Below are 26,392 nucleotides of genomic sequence, written 5' to 3' on the forward strand. Positions count from 1 at the left end.
TAATCATACGCTCCTGTGCCTCTCTACTAACGTGAGGTTTCTGCAACAGAAAAAAAACAAAAAAAAAACCAAAAACACAACTTTCACTTTTCACACACCCGACCTGACGGGTCAGGCTGTGAGAAGTCGAAGAAAGTGGATCCGAGCAGCGCTTCTACCGAGAACGAAACAACCGGGTTGGGGGAAATTAGCGTCAGGGGTTCGGAAGCCCAGTCCTCGGAGGCCGCACAAGGCTTCCTCCAGGTCCGCATGGGTGTCCTTGCGGGCGCACAGCCGGAACCCAGGCAGTTGGGTGAGCGCCGGCACGGGTGAGGTCGCAGCAGGGAGTTTAGGAAACTGCACACGCTCGCCCTCCGCGCTTTGTTTGCTGTAGCAGCGGGGTGAAGTCCTGCCCGGGCACGATGGCACCACACACATGCACCCGGCGAGCCCTCGTCCAGATCGTGAGCCCTAGAGACCTGCTCTCTCCGCCACCACCACCGGCGGGAAGGCGCCCAGCGTAGCCCCGTCACACGCTGGGTCCCCGGCGCGTGGCGTGGGCCGGGCGTGGGCGGAGCCAAGCGCGAGCGGGGCGGGGCCGTGCGCAGGAAGCGCTTGGAGGCCCGAGCTGTCCCAGGGTGCCCCGCGCGGCGTGCACTCGGGTCGCTGCCGCCATCCTGCTGGCGAAAGAGAGGCGAGAGACAGAGAGGCCCGCCCGCTAGCCGGCCCGGCCAGTGTGGGCCAGTGCGTGAGGGCGCGGGGGGCCGTGTCAGCGCGACGCAGAGCGCAGCCGCCACCGCCAAACGGACATGTTGGAGCCCCGCGCTGCCGCCGCCTCCCTTCCCTCCTCCGGCGCACGGGACTGAGTGGGGGCCCGCCGCTTCTGACTGCGCTCGACCGGCCCGGCCTCGCCGCTTCGGCCGCAGCCCCTTCCTGCTCGGCCTCGGCCTCCGCCGCTCGTCGCCTCCTGTCCTCCTCCTCCCCCCCCACGCCCCAGGCCCTGCCGGCTCCCGGCCCTGCTCCGCCGCGGCGCGAGGTCTATGTGACCGGCGGGCCCGGAGCAGCCGCCGCCGCAACGCGAACATGGACGCCGTCAACGCCTTCAACCAGGAGGTGAGGGGTGCTCGGGGCAGGGCTGCTACGGGCCAAGCGGGCCGCTTCTCCCGCTGCCCGAGGGCTTTTCGAGCACCGACTCGGGGCGGGGACGCTTCCTGCCCGGGGTTCCGGGACGGCGGGCCTGAAGCTGAGGAGAGGTCGCGGTGGGGGGCTGACCCCGCGCCCCTCCCCCGCCATGCCCCCTTCGCCCCCTTCCGGCCTGCGCCGGCCCCGGCTCCTCCAACGTGGCCCTTGTGCTCCCGGTCCGGTTATCGGCTCGGCGGGGCCGAGGTCCCGCCAGGGGTTGCAGCGGAGCGCGGACGGGAGGGCGGGCTTAGGGGCGGGAGTTCCTGCGGGCTTGGGGGCCGGGGTGGCCGCCGCCGCCTGCGCTCTCCTGTTGCTCAGGCCGCCGCGCGTCGGCCGCTGGACTCTGATCCCGGCCGGCTGGCAGAGAGAGAGAGTTAGAGAGGGTATCTACTACCCTCCTCCTGCCTCCTGGCCTGACACGCTCACAAATAAACATAGAGAGGTGATTCCTTAGCCTCTCGAGTCTGGAACGTACCCTTTCTCAACAACGTGACACCTGAAAAGTTGAATGGGAGAGCGGAGTATTTGCCCCGCCTTAGTCGGCGAGAAAGGCTGTGAGATTCTCTGCTTGCTCACCCTCGCACTCTCTCTCCTCCCGGAGTACTTAGTCCTCAGCTCCATTCTTCAGGAACGTTTACACGTGAAAACCTCCAAAACCGGGAACAAAGCTGCCTGCCGCCTTAAAGCTCTCTAGTACTGTCTCCGATCGTCCTAGGTGCTGCTTTGGGAGCATAAAGTCCATACCGTCTTATTTATCTGAATGGGTTTGGGAGGAGGAGACGACCATTGATGCTTTAAAACGCAGTTACAGACTGGAAATATTGTGGGTTGAGTTGGATTATGTTTCCCGTTTCAAATACTAAAGATAAACCAGCACTGAAGAAATCTGATGTCTTAGTTTGACATGTGTTGATGTGGTGTCAGAATTTGCTCCATCGCACGATAAGATTTCTGTGGCTGAACTTGCAATAGGATTGAGGTGTTACTCCCCTTTCGATTTGTAGTGACCTAGTAGGGGACCCTCCAGTTAATCCCGCAGTTGAGAATATTTATTGCTGTACAGACCGCCCTCCCCCCGTACCTCAGCTGATGAGTACACGTCTTCACAGACTGCAGCACTGGCACCTGGTGTTAGAAAGTGAATTGAGGAGGTTCACTAGGGGTGATTTTCAAAAAAGCCAAATAATATTTCTAGAATTTGGGTTGCCAGAAAATTGGTAATAACGCTCCAGATATTCCAGAGTTCAGCGTTGATTTTGTGGCATTGCCTAGGACATTTGTCTCTTGGAGGGCAGTGTTTCAGTTCTTTTTCCCAAATCCCCCCCCCCCCATGGTAGCAGGTGCCTGGCAAACCGTTCTTGAATAGATGGGAGTTTACACAAATGCCAGAGTCGTTAAGATTTCAGGCACACCTCCCAAGATGAAAACTAACTTGTGTTTTTAATGAACAAGGATTTTTTAGTGTGCTTTTAAAGGCCAGGAATATTCAATCCTGATTTAAGGTATTGTGGAAGGTGATACCAAGTACTTTGTTAAGGTAGCAACATTAACCTCTGCATTTAGGCTTTGTAGAATACCAGGAGAGTAGTCAACAGATTAAGACTTAATGGCTGCTAAACCTTCTAAGGATAATAGAGTTTGAGGCTTAGAATGGATATAGCCTGAAACTGCAATAATTGCTTTGAAATACCAAACTTAGGGATGTTTGCACATTGAGAAGGGGAAATGATATTTTGACCTTTTAAATGGCACAATGAGCATTTTCTCATGTTCATTTTCCTTTTATTCCTCGTCTTTATGAACTTGAAGCCCAATTTGTTAGGTGTATGTTTCCAATGCCAATTGTTTCTGCTAAGTTGCAAAATAAAACCTAGTTCTGCCTTTTTGATTTGTAGTACTTCTTTACTATTTCTCCCTGTTCAGAAACTGTTACTGACTGGGTCCTTGTGGTATTGGCTCTCTCAAATCTAATGTTTTCTTAAACATGCTCGGCTGTTTTTTCTTCAGTTGTCTCTTTAACCCTGAGAAAAATCTGTTTTGTCACTTAGGGGTCTATCTGATAGAACTCTAGCTAAGTTTTTCTTTTGGGCTCTGTGTGTGCCGGGTATCCAGTAGGTGTCAGTGAGAACTTAGAAGGAGAAGGAATGGTATCAGTTAGGATTTCAGAGAAAGTGAGAGACAGTTTGAAGGGGCAGCAGGTCTGAGATGTGAGAAGTGGTTTGACTCTGGGAGCTGCCGGAAAGTAAGGATGGTAGTTTAGAGGGTCATGTTTAATGCATTTGAATTTCATGTTTAGGCTGTGGGGAAACATTGAAAGTTTTAAGTAGTACAGTAGCAAGATTGTGTTTAGCTTGTGGTGGTGTGGTGTTTTGTGGGAGAGGCAGGTGTAGTTTGGGAGAGGCATAGAAGGATATGGGCCAAAGGAATTCATGGACCTTGGTGTCTGGTAGTTGTGTAAACACCTTTGTCATTGTGTTCTGTATGCTGTGGTAGTGACGGTACTATCAGTACAAGTCAGTCTTCAAAAGTATGTTTAACGGAGATCAACATGGATTTGGTTTTGAAATAGGTTAAGTTGCTCTTGTGTGGAATAGTCATGGATCTTTTTGGCAAGCAATCGGGCATGTAGTATTTAGAGTGAGAAGTAGCCAAAACAGGGACAGCCTCTCTCAGATGGGTGCTGGCAAAAATTCCAGGGTGCAGGGGAGAGAACGAAAATACCTACTCTAGCATATTTGCCTTGTTACGTACTTTATATATGTCTAGTTTAACAGATACATCTTTCTGCAGCCTTGCACAGACATCCAGCTACATACAGAGAAGCTGGTTTTCTTTCTTTCTTTGGAGACAGGATTTCTCTGTGTAATAGCCCTGGCTGTCCTGGAACTTACTTTGTAGATCAGGCTGTCCTTGGAGAGGCTGATTTTCAAATATGTTGAATAATAATTCATACAAGGGCACATTTCTAAACTAATGGCAGAGCCAGGGTTTGAAGGTAGATCTCTCTGCTAAACTGATAAGCTTTGTAGACTACCAAGGGAGTGGTCAACAGATTAAAGATTTAGACCACTGAACCTTTTAAGGGAAATAGAATTTGAAGTTTAGGGTTGAATGGATAAGGAAATATGAGTCTTTGGTGGTTTGGTTTTAAGCGTTTAGAGGAAACGGCTGCTTTATGGGTGGGAAAGGGAGAGAGGCTAACAGTATATATACTAGAACTGTTGAATGGCAAGCTGTGTGTTTATTATGCATACTACACCATAGGATTTTAGTCTTGATAAGAAGGTAGGCTCTGTCTGAGATTGGGCGGTTGGAGTAGTCCAACGCATATCCTTGTCTCTATTAGATAAAAGGAGGGGCCTCTGGTGCATAGACAGACAGAACATCAGTATTACTTGAAATCAACTGTAAAGGAGAGAATGGAGCATATTCAGGGAAGGTTAAGAAGTAGTAGTTTTAAGGCAGCAAGAGAAGGGAGGTGAGGGTCAAAAGGAAAGGGACAGATTGTGAATGATGTCAAGAGAAGGAGGTGAGGGATAAAAGGACAGGGACAGACTGGGAATGATGTCAAGGAAGTCTGTCTTTATGATGGTGAAGAAGAGAGGTGATGTTACCAAAGGCACTCATGATCTTGGTATTTGGGTGCTTTATTCTCTTGAAGACACACCTCTAAGTCTTGAGAAAAATGAACCAAGGCAGGTCCTCTATAGCCAGTACTTTGTGCTCTACTATGTGCTTTTCCTCAATGTGAAAAGTTAAAATTTTGCTGGTTTCTTTTTTTAAGATTTATTTTTTTTTATTTATTTATTATATATACAGTGTTCTGCCTGCATGTGTGCCTGCAGGCCAGAAGGGGGCACCAGATCTCATTACAGATGGTTGTGAGCCACCATGTGGTGGCTGGGAATTGAACGAAGGACCTCCAGAAGAACAACCAGTGCTCTTAACCTCCAGGCAATCTTTTCAGCTCTCTTGAAGTTTCTAAAATTAATGAAAGTTATAGAAATTCTTAGCCAGGCAGCGATGGCGCATGCTTTTAATCCCAGTACTAAGGAGGTAGGAAGTTACAGGATTTTTTAATCCTTTAATTATAAACTTAGGCTTTAAAAAGTAACATATCCTGGCCTCCCCATTTATCTATAATTTTAAGATCTTTAAGATATAAAAATATAGAAAACAATTTTTAAATGAAAATATGAGTTATTTTCAATTTTAAAAAGTCCCTTTTCTCATTGTCCTCACCCAAGTGTTACTTTCAGCAGAGACAAGCAAATGATGAAATCTGAGACCTGTGAACAATAAAGACAGAGTCTATGTGTGTACTTGTGTTGCTTATTGTGCATATTCGTAAACATGCTCACGAACTAATTCTATAGAGAATCCATGTTTGCTGATAAATTGCAGTAAGCTTTGTTGAGTGTGCTCCTGTGCGCATCCACTCTGGCAGCTGTACTCTTCAGTGTGACTCCTTTAGTAATAAATGTGAAGGACCACAGCAAACTGTGTTTCTGTATGTGTTAGAAATTTAAACTGAGCATACAGCATGGGGACCATTGATGCAGCTGCAGCCAGAAGCTCTGTTGAAAAAGCTCTGAATTAAAAAGGAATACGGATTTGAACTCAGACCGTGGAAAGGGCTTTCTGAGAGTTTTAGCAGCGTACAGTGAGGGAAAAATGAGTAGTTTAGTCCTCATTTTATATTTAAAGTCAGACAAGTTAAGCTGTGAATATTTGTTACGATGTTCTACTGTCGGTCTTAACTCGGCACTTACCTGAGTATCCTGGTAAGTAGGGAGCTTGCTGCTCCTCACTGTAATTGCTGGTCATGATTGTTCAGTGGAATTTAGATCTCTGATGAGGCTATTCCTGTATTTTAACCTGCTATGTGAATCATTCTTTTTTGAGAGATCTGACTTAAAAAAAATTCAAAATGCTTTTATTGTGTGAAGGGATAGAAACTATTAGTTTGTTATTGCATCTGACTGCAGGATGCTGTTATTCTGGGGTGGGGGGGTTGGATCTTTTTACAGTTTTCTTCTGTTCCCTATTCTCCTATTTATCCCTAATGTTTGAGGCAAAAATATGTTCCTCTTTAACATTTTTGTCAAGTATTTTATTCTGGAAAAAGTTACCTACATAAGTAATTGATTTAGAGATAAAGTTAAGAGTAATAGAAATGTTTCAACTGGGTGGTGGTAGTGCATGCCTTTAATCCCAGCACTCAGGAGGCAGAGGCAGGTGGATCTCTGTGAGTTCAAGGCCATCCTGGTCAGCAAGAGCATGTTTCGTGGTAGGTTCCAAAGCAACAGAGGCCCTGTCTTAAAGAACAAAAAAAGAAAGAAAGAAAGAAAGAAAGAAAGAAAGAAAGAAAGAAAGAAAGAGAGAGAAAAAAAAAGGTTTGTTTTCTAAATACAGTGAAATAGAATTGGGGATAATCTATACCTGATCATAGAAAGATGTCAATATTGTGGTTTTGTTTCTTTAAAACCAGAAACAAATTGTAGGTCTGTACACATTTATATCTAATTTTAAATATACCTTGATAACAGTTTATTATATACCCTGAAGCATTTGTGTGGCTTGCAGATTACATTCCTTGCTTTATAGTTAAAGCTCTTACTGGTGTGTTTATTTCCCTTACCATGTAGCGCTCGCTCATTAGTCTGAAAAGCAGTGAAACTCGGGGAAACATTTAAGAATTGAAAAGTAGGGTTGTTTTTATCAGTGATAAGTGATCATCAGGTTCATTAAAATTGTACTATCCATTTACCTCTCGAAAGTTCTCAATTGTGTTTGGATAGTTGGAACATCTTGGTATAATCCATGCGATCACTAATCTCAGCTGGAACAGACCCTAGATGGGCAGAATAGTTGACACTCAATGTAGTTCCCCCCCCCCCCCCCTAAACATCCATTTCCACAGAATCATTTTTCAGACATAATAGATACTTGGATAAAAATGACCAGAGAAGAAATTTGGCTGGGCATGGTAGTACATGCCTTTAATCCCAGAGGCAGGTGGGTCTCTTGAGTTTGAGGCCAGCCCTGTTCTACAAAGTGAATTCCAGGGCACCTAGGATTGCACAGAGAAATCCTGTGTCAAAAAGAAAAAAAAAACACAAAAACTTAGGCTTTTTACACATACCAGTTACAGGTAAGTATCACAGTGGAAAGTATGGTTGGTTAGTACCTGATACGTATTTTTAGAGTAGTAAAACTTGGTGTGTATTGAAGCAGTATATTAAAAATGACTAATGAAAACTCGAGAGAGAAATTGGGGTTCAACCTGAAGATCCAAAAAGCAAAGCAGCCACCTACTGGCTTTTACCTCAATCTCAGTTTGAAATGGCAGTCCTTCTTCCAGGAATCTCAGAATGAGACTGACTGAGAGCTGTCTCCTTGTGGATTTTAATCTTCTCTAGGACTGGGATTAAAGGAGTACACCACCTGGTTTCTATGGCAACTAGTGTGGCTACTGGGAATAAAGGTGTGTGTTACCATTGCCTGGCTATGAGGCTGACCAATGTGTGGCTGTTTTACTCTCTGAACCCCAAGCAAGCTTTATTTATTAAAATACAATTGAAATGCCACAACAGTGTGTTAACTGTTAACAGTGGTTGTTAATAACATAATAGTATACTAATCTCTTCAGGTTTTAAGCTTATTTTATCAGTGGCTACTAAATTTAAGCTTTACATATTTTTGTTCAGTAGACAGTTAAATGACTAGATTTATCTTATCTTTAAAGAAAAAATGAATTACAGAGTTGTCCATAAATGAGTAGGTGAAGAGACAGGAAGTCCCTGCTTGCCGCTAACAATGTGTAAAAAGGCTACGTGACTGTAAGATTGAGAAGTCCTAACGTCATCTATGTGTACAGCATTGATTTTAGTGTCGGTTGTCGTCTTGGTCAAAAAGTTACCCTTACTGGGGTCTGTGGGATGGCTCAGCAAGTGAAAGTACTTGTTCTTGAGTGTCATCTGGGTTTAATCCCTGGAGGCTAAAGTAAATTTGAAAAGAGCGAACCAAGTCCATAAAGTTGTCTGGCCTCCACATACGCTCCACACATCACACACATTTGTTCTTTAATTCACTGATGATTTTCACCCCGAAGGCATATGTCTGCTTCTACTGTGTTTATTAACCACTACACACTTCTACATAAATTCCCGGTTGCTGTTTGTCATTTAGTAATGACTATCTGCATATTTTTGTTTATGAACCTTTAGTTTTAAAGCTTAATATTCACAATATATTTGTTCAAAGCTGGTTCTGGCTCTTTGAAAATATATTAGAAGCATAATCTTGGGGAGGAGGCATTCACATAGCAGCATAGTCTGAATATTGTTCAAGCACACTCAGGTTTATCACAAAACTGGAGACACGGAACCCAAGCAAACCTCAGTTCTCTATCCTCGTACTTTGAAAGTGAATGCATTTGAACTGGCAGCTTGAGGTGGGGAAGTAGGTATTTCCTGATGAATTTGCACTGAGTAGATTCATACTAAAGGCATTGAAGTATTGGTTAATCTTAGCAGTAACCATTGCACTAGTCTGTAAGACTTAGAAGTCTCCATGAACGAGATAACTAGGGTGAGGTGGGGGGTTATTTTATTCCTGATGTTATTATTGCAAATATATAATGGTAAAAGAAAAAAAAACCAAAGCTTTATTGTGTTTAGACCTGATCCGCTATATCCCTTGCTATTCTCCCTGGTGTCATGGTCCCTCTCTAAAGTCTGCTGCTGTGTTAGAGCAGGACTTAGCAACTTTGCAGTCTGTCATTGCCCTCTGAAAGACTTCAAGTCTTTCTGTACTTTATCATGAGGTTTCCATTTTGTCTTTTCCTTGTTCTTGGTCAGCATTAATTTTTAACTGAAGCAAAATTATAAAACCCTACCTGTATAGGGTGTTGTTACTACATTATTATTATACATGTCTTTTAAGTTTTAAGTTTTTTGTATTTATGTGTATAAGTATTTTGCTTGCATGTATGTATGTGCATCATGTGCACAGTACTGGCAGAGACCTGTTAGATTTCCTAGAACTGGAGTTACGGGTGGCTGTGAGTCGCCATGTATGTACTGGAAACTGAACCTGGTTCCTCTGTGAGAGCAGCAAGTGCTCTTAACCATGGAGCTATATAACTCTTAGGAAGCAAGGAATTTTTTAAAAATTAATGTCTGGGCTGGGGAGATGGCTGTCTTGGTAAAGTGTTTGCTATGCAATCATAAGGACTTGAATGTGGCTCCTAGGACCCACATAAAAGCTGGGTTTGGTAGTACATGCCTGTAACCCTAGCACTGGGGTGGTAAGAGCATGAGGATTTCTGAAACTTTGTAGACAGCTAGCCTTGCTGAACTGGTGAGCTCCAGGTTTGGTGAGAGGCAAGCTCTCTCTAGAAGGTGGAAGGCATGTATTGTTGACCTTTGACTTCCACATATATACCCAACATACTTCATTCATTGATTGGTATGGATGATTACCTGCTATGTGAGCTGCATCTGAGACTGGAGTCACAGACAGTTGTGAGCCACCTTGTGGGCACTGAAAACTGCGTACCTTTTTTCCCTTTGCAGTTTTGACTGGCTTGTAACATTGCAGCCTAGACAGTTTTTGAGCTTGTAGCATGCTTGGCTCTGCCTCTGAAGTTCTGGAATAACATGTGTGCCACCATTGTGACTGTCCAGATTTTTATAAAGGCCCACCGTTGTCCAGTATTTTAAAAACCAGTTAATTGTATATTCTTAGAATGTAGTTTTGTTATATAAATTATATTTCAAAACTTTAAAAACTCAAAAATATTACAACGTGCCATTTCACTGTTTTCTTGCTTGATCTGGTTTTCTGTCAGATTGAAAACAATATCTATTAGCCAGCTTCATGACTTTGTAAATCCTTTGATGATTCTGAATCTAAAGTTTATTCAAAGTATATTATAAGAAGTTACCAGAGGAGACACTTCGAGGAAAAACAGGAGTGGAGATACTGTGCTTGCTCATTAAATATCAGCCATGTGCTATAGCCAATGCTATATATCTGTCTAATGCTTTTAAAAACTTTAAAACTTTGTTTTCTTCTAGTAAAATGATTTTATATCCTTAAATCAAATATTTTTCTCTATTGAAGTCTAGGAGGAAATATTTCATGAAAATATTTCTTCATAGGTAATTCTATTGAGAATTATGAGTTCAAGTTCACTAGTGAAGCTAATAATAACCTGATCTTGAAACCTGGTGCCGTGTTAATGAAGTAGAGCAGTGGCATGGGTAAAACACTGACATTTTAAGAAATTATTATGTGTGTATGATGGGGTATGTGCAGGTGCCACAGTGTGCATGTGGAGGGCAGAGGCTTGGCCATAAACACCTTTACTTGCTTACCCATCCTGCCAGCCCCATACATTACTAGGAGCATCTTCTGGCACATTTCTTGAGCAAGTGAAAAGTTTTGGATTGACTGCATTTTGGTGAAAATGGGGGTAAGGAGTGGAAAAGGCCTGGCATTGGAAACTGGGACTGAATGGCTAAAATCTTGGTGAGGGAAGTGCACTTGTTTCTGAAGTGAAAAAAATGAATGCAGGATAGATTTTTGGAAATTGTAAAGGAGGTTCTCCAAAATGAAGCATAAATTGGGGGTATAGTTTAGGGCAGCTCATCGGAAATTACTTTGAAAACTAACTAACTTTTACATTTACATGAGCTTATTTTGTAAAATGTTTCTCTGAGGTCTAGAATTAGGAAATTTGATGCATTTGTGGGAAACTGAGAAGTGGAAAGAAATGTAGGGAGGAGGATTCTGGGCGCTTGGGTTTAGGGAGGAAGGTTCTGGAGAGCATTATGTGTATCTTTACTGTAAAAGTGTCTGGTTTGAAATGTGTGGAAATCTGAGGACTTGGTTTATAAAGAAGTTGGTGGGGAAATGCACTATTTACAGCAAACTAAAGGTCTTGGATTGGAGTGCATCTTGGTGTGAGAATTCTTGCCAAACGTGGAGTCCCAGGGGTGGTCCCTAGTACCAAGAACAGAAGGAAGGGGAGGAAAAGAATTCAAGACGTTGCTCATGGGAACAGTGCAGTAATACAATATCTTTCTCCTAGTTATTTTAAATTTTTTTTTTCTGTTTATGATTGGCCTGTCTACATACCTTGCTCTAAGCAGTTGGAAAAGGATTGGTTTAAACATCTAGGCTTCAAGGGATTTGACACCAGAAAATGGAATTTACACAAAAATAAGATACTAGTACTTAAAAGGATCCTTCCTTTAATACACAGATGTCAATAAAATACACTTAAAACGGTAGTTTCCCATATTTGTGTTCTATATCCGCAAAGCTCTGGTAAGATTTTAAAGAGAATTTTTTTATTGTAGTTTTAAAAAGTATTATTAAAGCTTTCCAAGTATAGCTGGCAATATATAGCTAAGTTCAGTATTGTAGCACTACAACCTTCCAGAATTTCCAAGCAGTTTAAATTGTTAACTTCAAATAAAATTTATTCCGCGGACAAGTCATACCTGATACTAATGAGTCTCTATAGTTGGCCTTTGATTAATTGATTGATTGATTGACCGACTGACTAACTAGTTTTGGGTTTTCAAGATGGATTCTCTCTAACAGCCCTGGCTGTCCTGGAGCTCTTACTTTTAGGTAGATCAGGCTGGCCTTGAATTCACAGAGATCTGCCTACCTCTGCTGGAATTGAAGGCCTGCACACTCATTTAATTACGTTTAAAATACTTTAAAAAACAGACACGGCACATATCTGTAGCTCCAGCACTCAGGCGGAGGCAGGCAGAACTTTAATTTGAGGCTATCTTCAAAGCTAAACCTTACCTCAAAAAGAGAAGTTTTTGTTTGTTTTGTTTGGATTTTCGAGACAGGGTTTCTCTGTAGCTTTGGATGTCTCCTGGAACTAGCTCTTGTAGACCAAACTGGCCTCGAACTCACAGAGATCCACCTGCCTCTGCCTCCCAAATGCTGGAATTAAATGTGGGTGCCACCTCTGCCCTGCTGCCTCTGCTTTGTGTGTGTGTCTTAGACCCAAATTAAAATTAACTTCTGAACCCATTAATGTAACGTTTTTTATTTTGAAACAAGTGCAAATTAGGGAAATTTAAATTAGAAAATGAAAGGGAAATGAAATCCCACTAAATGTTATACCTGTTCATTTTAAGTAAGGTGTTTTAGTATTTCTTTCCCTTCTGCTTACATTGGGATTTTTCCCCTTTGAAGACATAGTCTCAACTGTGTTTCCCTGTGTAACGGGATTGTTTTATTTCTTTTCTGGATAGTAACTGCGAGAACTTTGGGAGCATATCATTATTGCCTTGGGTACATTTCTGGAGGTAGAATTTGTTGAATGTTATGGGGTCTTATTTGTTTTTTCGTTCTGTTATAACTTCATATTTTTCTGAGGAATTGAAAGGCATCAGCTATGTCTCACCACCTTTTGACTTTATGCTGGACTCACCACTATAGATAGATGAAGAATTATAGTTCATTTTAATTTTTATTTTGAGTTTTGCTTGATAGGGTTGCTCGTTTATTTACTGTTCATTGATGTTTCCTTTGTTAATCGAGTTTACTGTAGTAGACAGTTTCACTGTCTCTTGAATCTTTTTTAGTTGTGTTCATGGAAAGAAGGCATGTGCCTACAGCATGTGGAGAGGTCAAAGGACTTATCTGCAGGACCCTTGAGTCTAGGGCATCAGACTCAAATTCAAGGCTTAGCAGCAAGCACTTTTCCTTGGGGGACCTTCTCACCAGCCCTGCTCTTAATAGCTCTGTACACCAGAGTCATCTTTCAGTAGAACAGCATAGTAGTGCTTGTTTTTATTGTGCTTGCCTTCCCCAACATTAGGAAGAGTACTTTCTCAAACATAGCTTTGGTAAATGACATGTTAAAGCCCTAACATGAAACTGTGTCAGAAGGCACTGCACGCTACCCTTCTCCTAATGGTTCTAGCAGTAAGTTTGTGAAATTGTCTTTGGGTCTAATTAGCTGGATAGGCATTTTTCCAGAAATGATTGTTACCTTTTGTTAAGAAATGTCTGTGTCATTTTGTTTGTTATTAAACATCCCAGTTGTGTTGACTTTAGTTTTTGATTTGGTGTGAACTAAAGCATCTGATACACTGAGTCAATGTACAAAAGAGGAGAAAGAGTGGAATTGAATGCTCTTGATGCCTGTACTTACTGAAAAGCTTCAGCAGCTGTCTGTCACTCTGAATGTCTGTGTGGCTCTTTTAGAAGCCTGTGGGGGTTAGAGGACAATTTCCAGGAGTAAGTTCTCGCCTCCATGTGGTTCTGGGGATCCAACTCACTCAGTCTTTGGTGACATGTGCCTTTGCCATCTCACTGGGGTTTCTTTTTTGCTTTTGTTTTTTTTTCCTTAAAATTTATAATTAAATAGAAATAACAGGACTAGAATGAAAAAAATGCTTTGTCATCTTGGAGTTTATATAATAGGAAAGGAGAAGTAAATTTGAGAAAAACAAATATTTTATGTTTAAGGGAAAGAGGTTGGGCTAAGGACCTTTTGAAAGAAACGCAAGAAGGAAAAAGTACTTAAGGAATTTAAGAATTAAAGAAATGTTCAAGGTGCTGGGGAGATGGCTTCATGCTTACAGTGCTTGCTGTGGCAGCACGTCCCTGAAGCACTGTGCAGGAGGGCAGAGGCAGGTCCGTCAGCTAGTCTCCGCATTCAGTGAGAGTGTGTCTCAAACAAGCTGTAAAGGACATTTGACTTTGACTTCTGCCCTCGGTGGCATACACACACATACATGAACATATACACACCTTTCTTTTAAAAATTAAGAGTGGGGCTGAAGAGGTGGTTCAATGTTAAGAGCATTTGTTTTTTTCCAAGGTCCTGGGTTAGTCACAGCACATACATGGTCGTTCACAGATGCCCATAAATCTGGTTCTAGGACACACATGATACATACTAATGATACTCATAAACATTTTAAAAATTAAGACTGCTATGTAATTTCTTGAATGTTGTTGGTTTTTGTTTTGTTTGTTTTTTTAAGACAGGGTTTCTCCGTGAAACAGTCCTAGCTGTTCTGGAGCTCACTCTGTAGACCAGGCTGACCTCGAACTCACAGAGATCCACCTGCCTCTCTGCCTCCTGAGTGCCAGGATTAAAGGTGTGTGTCACCACCACCCAGCAAGACTGTTATACAATACCCTACTTATTTTCATTTTCTTGATGGCTTAATTTTCAGAGTAGAACTTATAGAGTCTGTGCCAGTTCATTTTTATTTTTTCCAGTTCTGTTAGATATCTAGTCAATGCTAGTTACCAACCATCAGAACTTTCTCAGTAGCATTTATTAACATGAAAAAGATGTTTTCTCAAGTGAAGACTGCTTAACAGTTTTTTTTTTTTTTTAAGAAAGACCATTGAGGGCTGGAGAGATGGCTCAGTGGTTAAGAGCTCTGCTTGCTCTTCCAAAGGTCCTGAGTTCAATTCCCAGCAACCACATGGTGGCTCACAACCATCTGTAATGAGATCTGGTGCCCTCTTCTGGCCTGCAGGCAGAGTACTGAAAATACTGTATACATAATAAATAAATAAATCTTTAAAAAAAAAAAGAAAGAAAGACCATTGACTGACTTCATCCTGAATCAGTTAGAAAAATAGAGATCAGATGAAGTTATCAAGTAGTTTTAATAAACAGCATTAGGATTAGGACTATCAGTTGAGGTCATCCTAGAAATAAGCCCCCCCCATATGACTTAGTCTAAGGCATACAAAGTGAGCACATAAAGTGAGATGAAAGTTGACTTAAGTAAAAAGTGATTTCCAAACACCTAAATAGATAGATTGGAGAGACTCCTATAAAAACCCAGCAAATCACCATGAAGATGGGGTTTTGTTGGAGGTGATGGTGGAAAGCAGTCCGGGGAGTAAGTTAATCACAGATGTTAGCAATGTGGATGAACACTGTTTTATTTAAAACAATGAGTACACCTCTCTTGTTTTTATTGTGTGCCAACAGTGTGCGATTCCTTGAACCTGGTGCTGTTACCTTATGTATCAGAAAACTGGGGGTTGAATGGTCTCTACATGGAGTGATTATCCTGGGTTATCTGAGGGGAGCCCTGTATAATCATAAAGGGTCCTTATCCAAGAATGACAGGAGACAGAAAGAAGAAAGGGCAAACAAAGATCAGAGAGGGAGAAGGCACTGTGCTGTGCCTTGAGGGTGGAAAAAGAGGCCATGCACATAGGCATGTGGTCAGCCAGGAGAAGCTGAAGTAGCGAGGAATGAATTCTACTCGAGTCTCCGGGAGTGCAGCCCTTCTACCATTTTGATGTTGGCTAATGAAAGTCTGCCTTCCAAAATTCAGGGCATGGTGGGCAACTTAATACTTTGTCACATGAGAGATCCCCACTCTACCTGAGGCTGAAATCTAGGTCAGTACAAGCAACACTGCTGTAACCCCTGATACTGATTGAAGAAGAGTTACTAACTAAAATCTTGGTACTCCTGTATTTTCACTATAAAGATTTGAGTGTGGCATTTGGGTACTATCACATCAGTATAAAAATAAAAGCACTTGGTTCTGCAAACTTGAGGACCATGTGGAAAGCTGGTAAGATTGTGTAAGCATGATTGTGACGCTATTGCTGTGGTGAGTGGAGAGAGGGGCATCCCTGGAGCTTGGCTGCAGGTTCACTGAGGGATCCTGTTTCAGGGGAATAAGGTAGGGAGTGGCAGAAGAGTGTTCTGTGACCTATGTGCTCTGACTACACACACACATACACACACACACTCACCCACCCCATAGTCACATGCAGGTACACAGACAAAACTAATCATTTTTTAAAAATTGGAAAACAAGATTCTTGGGCCGAAGAGATGGCTCAGCGGTTAAGAGCACTGGCTGCCTTCCAGAGGACTTCAGTTCAATCCCCAGCAATCACATGGTGGTTCACAGCCATTTGTGATGAGATCTGATGCCTTCTTCTGGTATGTAGGCGTACATGCAGGCAGAACACTATACATAATAAATAAATTAACCTTTTAAAAACATACCAAGATTCTCAGGACATTATGTTGCTCATTTACTGAGTGCTTATATGCCAGGAGTTAGGCTTGGGATATATGTACATTGCCTTATTTAGTTTTGACAACCTTAGGAAGCAAAATGAGCACTATTAATATGCTTTTTTCAAATTAAAGAAAAAACTTGTGGTTTGGAATGGTTAGTTAGAATGACATGTATTAAGTTCATGTGTATGGAATTATGTTCATGCTGTTTGTACAAGTACGTTGGGAGATGACGCCTAATTAGATGTGGTTGGGTTACCAGAAAGCTGATGCCATCATCATGAAACAGGTTGTTAAGCTGTTTAGGCTGGTCAGTGGTGGTACACGCCCATCACTTGGGATACAGAGACAGGAGGATCTCTATGAGTTGAGGCCAGCCTGATCTACAGAACTAGTTCCAGAATAGCCAAGGCTACACAAAGAAACCCTATCTCAAAAAACCAAGCACACACACAGCCCTGAGAGAAGAAGAGAAGAAGAAAGCTTGATCCCGTGCTCTCCTCTCTTTGTGCTCTCTCACTGTCTCTCCTTTGCCATGAGATGCCATGGAACAACACCAGAGAGGGACACCTTGAACTATCCAGCTTCTGGAATTGTAAGGAATTTCCTGCAGCTGGAAGATTGCAACATGAGAATTGTCTTCAGTTCGAGTGAGGCCCTGGGTAAAAATAAAAGTTCCTTAAAAATTACACAGTGGGCTGAGAATGTAGTTAGTTGCCCTGCACACCGTTTCAAAAATTGCTTAGTGTGGAGTATTCTGTACAGTTACAGAAAACTAAGACATTTGCCAAGGTTTGTGCAGTTAGTAGAATGCCATTTGCTTTATCTGATCCACAAGTGTGAATGAATTCCAAAAGAAGCATAGTCTAAATTCTTGTGTTCTTTGTCCTAAGTCTATTTACAAGGCAGGGCAAGGAATGAGGCTGAGGAGTGATCTTTGTGTCTCAGGCTAGCATGAGAGAAGACCATGTCACAGGTAGCCTTTCCTAACAGTTGATAGAACAAAGAGTGACTCAGCCTGGTTGGTGCAAACGAACATTAGGAAAGAGAAAGAACCACTCCTCATTCTGGTGCTTTTGAGGTCTGCTGCTAATCAGTGTAAGAGGAGTTCATGGCTCCTCACCCTTCTTCGTGGTTGGCTTTTCCCATTGATAAATGAATGAAAATGCAGGCCTGTAGGGGGAGGAAGCTGTACCAAGTGATCTGTGAACACTCACTGTTCACAGGTAGGTAGCAGTACAGACTACAGATTTAAAGTCCAGTCTTTTAGCTCTTAGTTCCTCAGTGTCTGATGTTTTTCCATATTAGACAATGTTGGAATAACAGTTTTTATAATTTTCACGCTTTGTGTTTAAATTGGTTCATTTTTGTTTTTCCCTTGAGATTTGTTTGCCAAGACTGAATATTGGTTAGAAATAACCAGTCTTGAGTTTCTTTTGTTCTCTCCATTTTAACATTTAGGCTTTATTTTTCTCATTTTAAAATGCCTCACCATCAGTGCTTTCCTATTTTTTAACCACAATCCACAGGAAGACTTATAATTTACTCTTAGAGTTATGTGTTAAGTGCCCACAAGCAAAAGTGCAGATTTTGTGAAACAGGTACATTTGACCCAGTTCTACCTCAGAGTCTATTAGTTTTGCCTTTAAAATCCTGGAGTGAAAACTGTAGACTGTTCCAGAGGGTGAGGCTTCACTTGGCTGTGTGTTGGGCAGTGCTGGGACTCCTGTGAGTGGTGGTATGCAGGCAGCCTGCTCAGGCTGCTCAGTGTTTGAGAATCTCCCGTCCCACCACCAAGTGCTTGAACGTTGTTGATCTCGTATCTCATTTGTAAGACAGGCTTCTTTTTTTCTTGTCATTATTCCCTAAATAGTGCATCTCAACACTTCTTTTTACATAGTACTTGCTATGTATTAGATAGTATAAGTGGTCTAGAAATGCTTGAAAGTACCCCAGAGAAAATGCAGCGTCTATGCCATTTTCTATAAGGGACCTTAGTGCGGAGCCAGTGACACAGGATGCATGCATTAAGTGCATTAGTTGTGACTTCAGCCTGTAGCTTGGAACGCAGCACAGTACGCTGAACTGGTTCCAAGGTGTCCTGGTAGTAAGCTGACCTCCTGAGCATTTGCTTTCCACTACGCGCTGCACTAATGCTTTCATGCTTTCATATTTGCATTCCACACTTAACTTTTCTTAAGTAAGCAGAGCCTGGCATGATTTCCTTTCTCAGCATTAGCCAAACTTCGTGGGCAGTTAGTTGATTATTGGGTCTCTATTCTAACCGAGAATAACAAATTATGAAAAGTCAGTAGCTGTAATCAAAGTTGGGGATTGTCACAAGGCCAGCCTTTTTAAATCTGAGAGATTCCTCAGGCAATACTGGTGACCCTGACAGATTTTTTGTTTAAGATTATTAAATTGCAACTTGACTCTAGATGAGGAGAGGAAGGACTAAGTAATAAGTCATTTACTTTAGATGAGAGAAGCTTCTTGTAAATAGAAAACAGATTAACAATTTGTCACTTATTTTTATCCACTTCCTATCTTGAGACAAGGTCCCACTAAGTTACCTAGGCCGGCCTTGAACTTGTAACCTCTTCCTTAGCTTCTCAAGTAGCTGGCATCATGGACTTTTGTATTGGGCTTGGCATAATTGATTTTAATTAAAGAAAACAAAATTGAGATTGGTACACGTGAGGAAGAGTGGACATAGAAACCGGGAAAAGAAAAAAAAGACAAACTAACAAGGACAATTTTAGATATTTCCATTTAGGAAGTTGAATTCATAATAAAATAACCTTTAAATCTCCAATTTTGAAGCATTCCTAAAGCGTTCTTCCTCCAATTACTTCAAATTCACAACTCTTAAGACTTAAGGAGAGTTGTTAAAGCAGAGTCAGAGTCCCTGGAGACTCTGCTTAACAGTTCTACAGTATAAGCTAGGCATGACGGACACACTTTGATCCCGGCACTGAGAGGCAAAGGCAGGTGGGGCTCTAATTTCAAAGCTAACCTGGTCTACTCATTGAATCCATATCAACCAGAGATACACAGTGGTATCTTGTCTCTAAATAAATAGTTTTGAAGATGGTCTTACTGCCTCTCTCTATGCTGAGTTTAGTGATGTTTGAACTTTTGAGTGAAAAATTAACTCCCCAGTATATTTCTGCTTACATGCAATCCTTACGACTGAAAACTCGTGTCTGGGGTCTTCAAGGTAACTCAGTGGGCAAGGGCTATTTAAAGGCATTAGAGAACCTGAATCTGTCCCTGGTATCAAAAGTAGAAAGAGAAAACTGACTACCTAAAGTCCTCTGTTGTCGGACCTCTTCCCCCACCACCACATGTACCATGACGTGCTCACACCTGTATTCATGCCACATAAAAATGCACACTAATGAGCAAAAGCTTCATGTCCTATATGAAAGAACAAGGTTTGGTTTGTGTTTTAGCCTTAGAGTATCTGATAGTGCTAGGTGCTTTTTTGAGTTTTAAGATTTCACTTTGCTCTGATGTTCCTTTGTGCAGCTCATTGTACTTTGTTGTATTTCTTAACTTTCAGTAGACTCTGGGTTTCCTTTTAGCACAAACTCTTCAGCTTTCTTTGGAAGATACTTGTTTCAGACACGAACCTGTTAGTAGTGTGTTAAAGATCCATTTGCATATCTGCTGGCTGTTGAGTGCACAGACCACATTCTCTTTTGTTGTCAAATGAATGCAACATTCAGGGAGGAGAGTATGCCTGCTTGGCGTAGATTTTTTTGTTGTTGTTGTTGTTTTGTTTGTTTGTTTTTTTGTCTCTTGAACTCCCTATCATGGTCAGTGCTCTCTGCATAAATGTAGTTGATAAACAGCATTGGATGCACCATTAGGAAGTATCGACTTCAGAAAAGACTAGATTTGACCACTTCAGTTCAGATTCACTTCTTGGGCATCACCTAAAATGTGGAACCTTTCTAAGAGTCATGTGTAAACTGATCTTGAAGGCGATGAGGTTACCCTGCTACCTTATGCATGCTAGATGTGGAAGTAATGCTTTTCTTCCTTAGGCACCTCTTGTTACTCATTTGCCCAAATGTTGACTGTTGGTATATGATAGCCTGTGCTTTTAGCTTTAAAATGACAACGATGGTTTGTTTTTGCTTGGAAGAAGTAGCAGTCTTGTACACCCATTGGGCTTTATTTTAAAAGAAAACAGTGATTTGCTTACTGTTGATAAGACTTAATATGTGCAGTGAGATTCATGTATGAACTTTGCTGCAGCCCTTTCCCTATTTTCAGTTACATAGATGGGAGGAATAGTAAATGTGCTGTATGTTTATGAATCAGTTTTAGAGTTTTTAAGTTGAAATACTTAAATTTGTCGTAGTTCGCTGATTTGATTAGCTTCACTCATTACTGTGTGTTTTCTACTTTCCCATTTAGTGTTATTCTCAAGGAGAACATTTTTGAGACGGGGGGGGGGGGGTATTTGCACATGCACACAGCCAGTAGAGGGGGCTGGATCCCCTGTGGCTAGAGTTGTGAGTCCTTTTTTTTTTAAATCTCTTCAGAAAATGAATTTGTATGTGAGATCTTAAGTTATTTCTCCCATTTTCTTAACATTTATAGAAATTTTCTAGCTTTTTCTGCTTAGAGTATCTGAATCCTATATTGGCTATATCCAGCATCCCATGCCTTTTCTATGTGTAGGTACTCACTGTCCCTAGTTTAAAGAGCTATGATATTGTGAGTTTTTAGGACACACCGCCAGGTCGGGCTTAGGAAGAGACTTGTTTTTTAGACTGATGTTTATGTCTAGTCAGCCTGGTATGAGTAGCACAGACACACTTGAAACGTTAGTGGTAGCTGGAAGGAAATGGAGATAGCTCATGGGAGGTTGATGATGCTCACAAAACCCTGAAATGTGCTTGACAGTCATTAGACCGCTCTTCAAGTGAATGTTGTTACCTAAAGAGTGTGTGAGTGAATGTGTGTAGACATGTGTGCAAGAGAGGACAACCTCTCATGTCTTGCACCTTCAGTCTTTCGGCTTCTTTGAGGTTACTCAGTCTTTGTGCTTCAGAACCATCTCCCCAGGCATGGGGACTCTATCCTTGGCTGACCTGGAGCTCATGGGGGTCTGTCTGCCTCTGCCTCCCAAGTATGGAGAAGATTAAAGGCTCACTGTCATACCCAGGCCTCATTTCCTCAGATCTTAAACTGCCTAATCTCAGGGTTTATATTTATAACCCTTTTGGACTCTGATTAACATCTTAGTTGAATTTAATTTATTGAATGTATAGAAATTTAATTTGGGGGGAAGATCAGTGCATGTTTGGGGATCAAGAGGTTACCTGATTTCTGTAATGAGTCATTGGACTGGTCTGACTATGAGTGCTCGGCCAGGTTTCACATGAAGTTTTGATTCTCACAGATACTTGAATCTTTTGTAATGGTGTTTTAAATCTGTTACTTGACTTTTTACGTGTTTGTCTGAATGATCTTAAGGTTATTGAAAGTCCTTCAAAATCTCAATAAAGATTTGGAATTGAAATTACACTAAATATTCATAAAAATCACACTACTGCCAGACTCCGTCCAGAGGAGGTGTATTGTTTCCCTTCACGGATTTTTTGGTTTTTTAAAAGACTAGTTTTGTAACTTTTTAAATGTTTTTGCCTTTGTATTCATACTTTTCTTCTTTTCTTCGTGGTGAATAGTGTATAGAAAAGTTGCTGATGTTGGATATGTAGCCAAAGTGATAAATTGTAGCGACAAAGGCCAGTGGATATAAATATCTTTGTAAAATGGGGGATTGACCCCTGAACTGACCTTTATTTCTTGTTTTTTAAGCTTTTTTCACTGATGGACATGAAACCTCCCATCTCTAGAGCCAAGATGATTCTGATTACTAAAGCTGCTATTAAAGCTATTAAGGTAAGAATATTTAATTTGGAAATACTTTCTAAGTGTTTATTATTGGCAGGGGTGAGGGGCGTGCCAAGTGAAGTGCTTTCTGAAGCCTGTTCTCCTTTTCCACCTTGATGTGGGTTTCAGGGATCCAGCTCAATTTTCTGTAACAAACACCACACCCACTCAGCCATCTTGCCAGCTCCGATTTTGAATTATTTAAAATATTCTTAACATCAGAATTTATCTCATGAGTTAACTTTTGCCAGAGCTTTGTGACTATACTATTTTAGTCCTTACAAAGCAGCTGTGAGAAAAGTCAAAATGTGGGCTTTGGGAAATGAAATAAGTTAGTTACCCGAGTTAGTTTTAAATGTTTTACTCATGTGGCGCTAACCTGGTACTTTGCTTCAGGAAGGTTGGTCAATTAAGAAAGCTCATTCTCTTTGGAATGGAGTATGTTGTTTCTGTTTTGATTAATTCCTTTCTCAAGATTTTTTTTTTTTTTGCAGTTGTTGATTTTGAACTATTTCTAATGGCTCTTTGAGTTAATTGCTAAATTTTTAAATTAAAATTTTTAAGGTTTCGAGTGCTCTCACTAACTGGGGATGTAGAAATGTATAACCTGGCTGTGGTTTCCCCTTTTTCAGCTTTACAAGCATGTTGTTCAGATAGTAGAGAAATTCATCAAAAAGGTAAATATTTCATTACTACCATGTTCATTTTGATATATATTCACATGTTGTATGGATTGAGATTGGATGTGTGCTTCTAAAAACACTCTAGAAAAAAGTAGTTACTGGGGTTGGAGCCATGGCTCAACAAGCTAAGAATACTGAAGGCTCTTCCACAGGACCTGGGTTCGCTCCTCACACCCACATGGGTGCTCACACTCTTCCATAACTCCAGTTTCAGGGAGTCCTATGCATTCTTTTGGCCTCTTCAAGCCCCAGACATGCACATGGTACATAGACAGACGAAACTCTATACACATAAAATGAATATTTTTAAAAAACAGTAATTGAATTCTTAAACACAAAAGTTTTACAAGGTATTTTTTTCATATTCCATTCCTTGAATGTTGTAGAAAAGCTTGGCGCTCAACTTCTGTCAAACCTGGCAACAGAATTTGTTGTCTTTGTGTTGGGACCTTTCCCCAAGCCTAAGGGCCTGCCTATTTCATACCCTTTGGCCTATCCACTCTGTTGACATTTAATTCTCCTGTGAGTTTTTTAGATGAAGTTACTTTTTAATTTAATTTAATAAAGTTACTTTTTTTCCCTGACTTTTCCCTGTTGCCATCACATTAAACTTTTTTAGTTACATGGTTGTGTCTTATCTTAAAGTGTATTTAATTAGCCCATCTTTCTCAGTAGAGAGCTGAGAATGATTTCAGACACCTTAATCAACTGATCTGCCTTGGGGCCATGAAATACAGAGTAGCTGGCTTTGTCAGTTAGAAGCTTCTTGGAGCAGCAGGGCAAGGGGCAAAGAAGTAAATTGGGAGAACATTTGATTGCATGTATGCGTCTGCTTCCAGCTACTACAGTGTGTATCTGAGTTTGCCTAGGTTTTGTGTGTGTGTGCATTTGTAAGGAAAACGGACACAGTACTGGTTGTTGACGTGCCTTTCCTACTGAATATATTATGAACACCGACAAAATAGCCCTCTGTGTGATTATTACTATGATTTACTTAGCCAGTGAATAGTTATCTTTCAATGAAAATGCTTCAATAGCTAACCTTAAAGGAAAACATACATGCATATTTTACTTAGCATAAATTCTTAACGGTCAAAGAAGGCTTTATTTTTGTTGCTGAATTGTTTTCCCAAAAGGCTATACCTTTTCCTACAGGAATGCCTTTAGTGTTTTGTTTTTCCTTCCTTCATCCAGTTTATAGACTCAAATGACCTTTCCTTTTACTTTTTCTTTGTTTTGTTTTGTTTTTGTTCTCTTGTAAACCTAACATGTTTAAAAGTATTTTTTAGTAATTTCAAAAAGTGGAAATCGTTGAATCAGAGATTCATTAATAATAACTGAATTTGTAGGAAAGTGGGATGGTAATGGTCTCTGGAAAGTTTTGGAAAGGAAGCCAAGGATCTGGGGACAAGCCCTTGAAGTCTGAGATAGCAAAGAATGTAACTGTCCATAGACTTGAAGTTTGACAGCTAGTTAGGTGGCTGGAACACTTAAGTAGTTTCTACACAGTAGATGATGGGTGTGTGGAGCTGCTTACTTGTGAGATAATGGGTGTCAGATATGTTTTGGGTCTCCCTTTTGGGAGGTGGGGAGACAGAGTTATATCCCTGGATGGCCTAGAACTCACTAAAGTGGAACACACTGAGTCTCCTAGATCCCTCCTGTCTCTACCTCTGGGGTGCTGGAATTAAAGGTGTGCGCTACCACACTCACTGGTTTTCCTTTTCTTAGACTAACTGTGTACCTTTAACGTTGCAGTGTAAACCAGAATACAAGGTTCCAGGATTATATGTCATTGATTCCATTGTGAGACAGTCTCGTCATCAGTTTGGAACTGATAAAGATGTTTTTGGGCCAAGATTCTCTAAAAATATAACTGCTACATTCCAATATTTATATCTTTGTCCATCTGAAGATAAGGTATGGTTAATCACTTCTAAAATTTTGCATTCTTGTTGGGTTTATTTTATTTTTATGTGTTTAGATTCATGTTATTTAAAGCCTGTTGTGTTATATGGAAATATCTTCATGTAGTAAATTCTTGAGTCTTAAGTTTAATTTCTCTGCAGTGGTCATTTCCTAGTCTGGCTTTCTTGTGAAATGGCAAATTCACATGGTCTTTGCACAAGGACTTTTCTCATGTTGAATTGCAGAATCTGGGAAGAGCAGTAATTGCTGGAAGTGTGGTGTGAAGAGTTGGCTTAGTGGTGGTCTAAAGTTTCAGTTAGGCTAGGTAAAGTTCTAATATCTGCCAAACATGGACTTAAGGAGCAGCTCATTACTGGAGAAGGTGTGGTTGGTATTGGATGTTCTTGCCATAGTGTAAAGAAGCCAAAGGGTTTGTGCAGAAAGCACTGTCTTTAAAGACAATATCACTAGCTGCACAGGATGCCACATATCATAGCAGGTAGCTGCAGGAAGATCTGCTAGGAATGGTAAGCCTGAGCTACTGCGGTGTCCTTGAATGAGAAACAGCCCTGTAGTGGAGAGAATACTCCTCCCAGTTTGCTACTTTATCTAGAAGGCCCAGAATTATTCTTCCCAACATGTAGGAATGTAAGTGATACTAATCTGCAGTAAGACTGTGCGCGCATATGTGCACACAGACAAAGTGAACTGTAGAAAGAAGGAATATGACAGTTACACGTAAGTGCTCTGAATAGGAGGGAATTATAGCAGTTTTATTGAGTACTTACATAACCTCATGCTTTAGCTTCCCTGAATTCTGAAAGAAATTATGAAGCAGATGTAAACATGAATTTGTTTTAAGTTTGATCAAAACACAGAGAAAGAATGCTTACTTCCTCTCTCAGACTTGAGATTCAAAGAAAACCCTAAGGTAAAGGCCAGCAGACACACAGGTTTAGTTAGGAAACAGCCCTTTTCCAAGGCATCTTTTCTGTCTGCCATAACTGTGGCCCACTTTCTCAGCATGGAATCCTGGGTACAATACTTAGTAATGAAAATGGAGACAGTTTACATAAAGAGGAACACTGTGGGTATTAAGAGTCTGTGTGTATATTCTTAGGCTCTTGAAGCATAATTTTATAAAAAGATCTCTTTGAATAGGAGTTAAAACCTGTACCCATGAGTAACAAAATTTTGTTTGGATCTCCTTCATATTTTCTTGGCCATAAAACGTCTTTTTCTTGTTATCAGTCACTTTCTTAAAAACTGGTTTGTTTTCATTGTTTTTGGTGCTGTGGTGTTAGGCCTCAAATTTGCAGTCTTCTTTTTTTGAGTGCTGGCATCACAAGCGTGTGTGACCACATGCAGATATTCTCCTAAATGATTGACTGCCTTGGTCATCCTGCAGAAATTCTTCACTTCATGAACTTTTCTAAGATGATTGAGTTTTGTCAGTGTTATCCTTTTAACTCGTGTAAAGAACAGTGCTATCGAATAGTGTATGTCTTTTTATTTGCTCTGTGTGTAGTCTGTCTGTGTTCTTTCCTTAGAGTATAATACCACGGAGGAAAAGTTAATCTGAGTTCTTTAACTGGAGAGTGATTCTGATGGATTTTTTCCCCCTGATGAAACAGTAATGGTTTCTCTTTACAGTCAGGTATATATG

The 26,392-nt window shown here is 41.1% G+C and overlaps 1 protein-coding gene across 8 annotated transcripts in view; it reads left to right on the forward strand.

Moving 5' to 3' along the window:
• Positions 1-634: 634 nt before the first annotated feature.
• Scaf4 (SR-related CTD associated factor 4) overlaps positions 635-26,392 on the forward strand; it is a 57,766-nt gene continuing 32,008 nt past the window's right edge. For 4 of the 8 annotated variants that reach the window (XM_087899376.1, XM_087899366.1, XM_087899371.1 and 1 more), the window contains exons 1-4: positions 635-1,092; positions 22,061-22,144; positions 22,768-22,812; positions 24,577-24,738. In XM_087899376.1, the coding sequence (XP_087755502.1) occupies positions 1,063-1,092; positions 22,061-22,144; positions 22,768-22,812; positions 24,577-24,738 (321 nt within the window). In that variant the 5' untranslated portion in view covers positions 635-1,062. The remainder of the gene's footprint in view (positions 1,093-22,060; positions 22,145-22,767; positions 22,813-24,576; positions 24,739-26,392) is intronic. The other 4 variants (XM_085685739.2, XM_085685741.2, XM_085685740.2 and 1 more) reach the window with 1 other exon arrangement.

The sequence above is a fragment of the Myodes glareolus genome, chromosome 2, assembly GCF_982192425.1.
Source record: "Myodes glareolus chromosome 2, mMyoGla1.1, whole genome shotgun sequence".
Classification (NCBI taxonomy): domain Eukaryota; kingdom Metazoa; phylum Chordata; class Mammalia; order Rodentia; family Cricetidae; genus Myodes; species Myodes glareolus.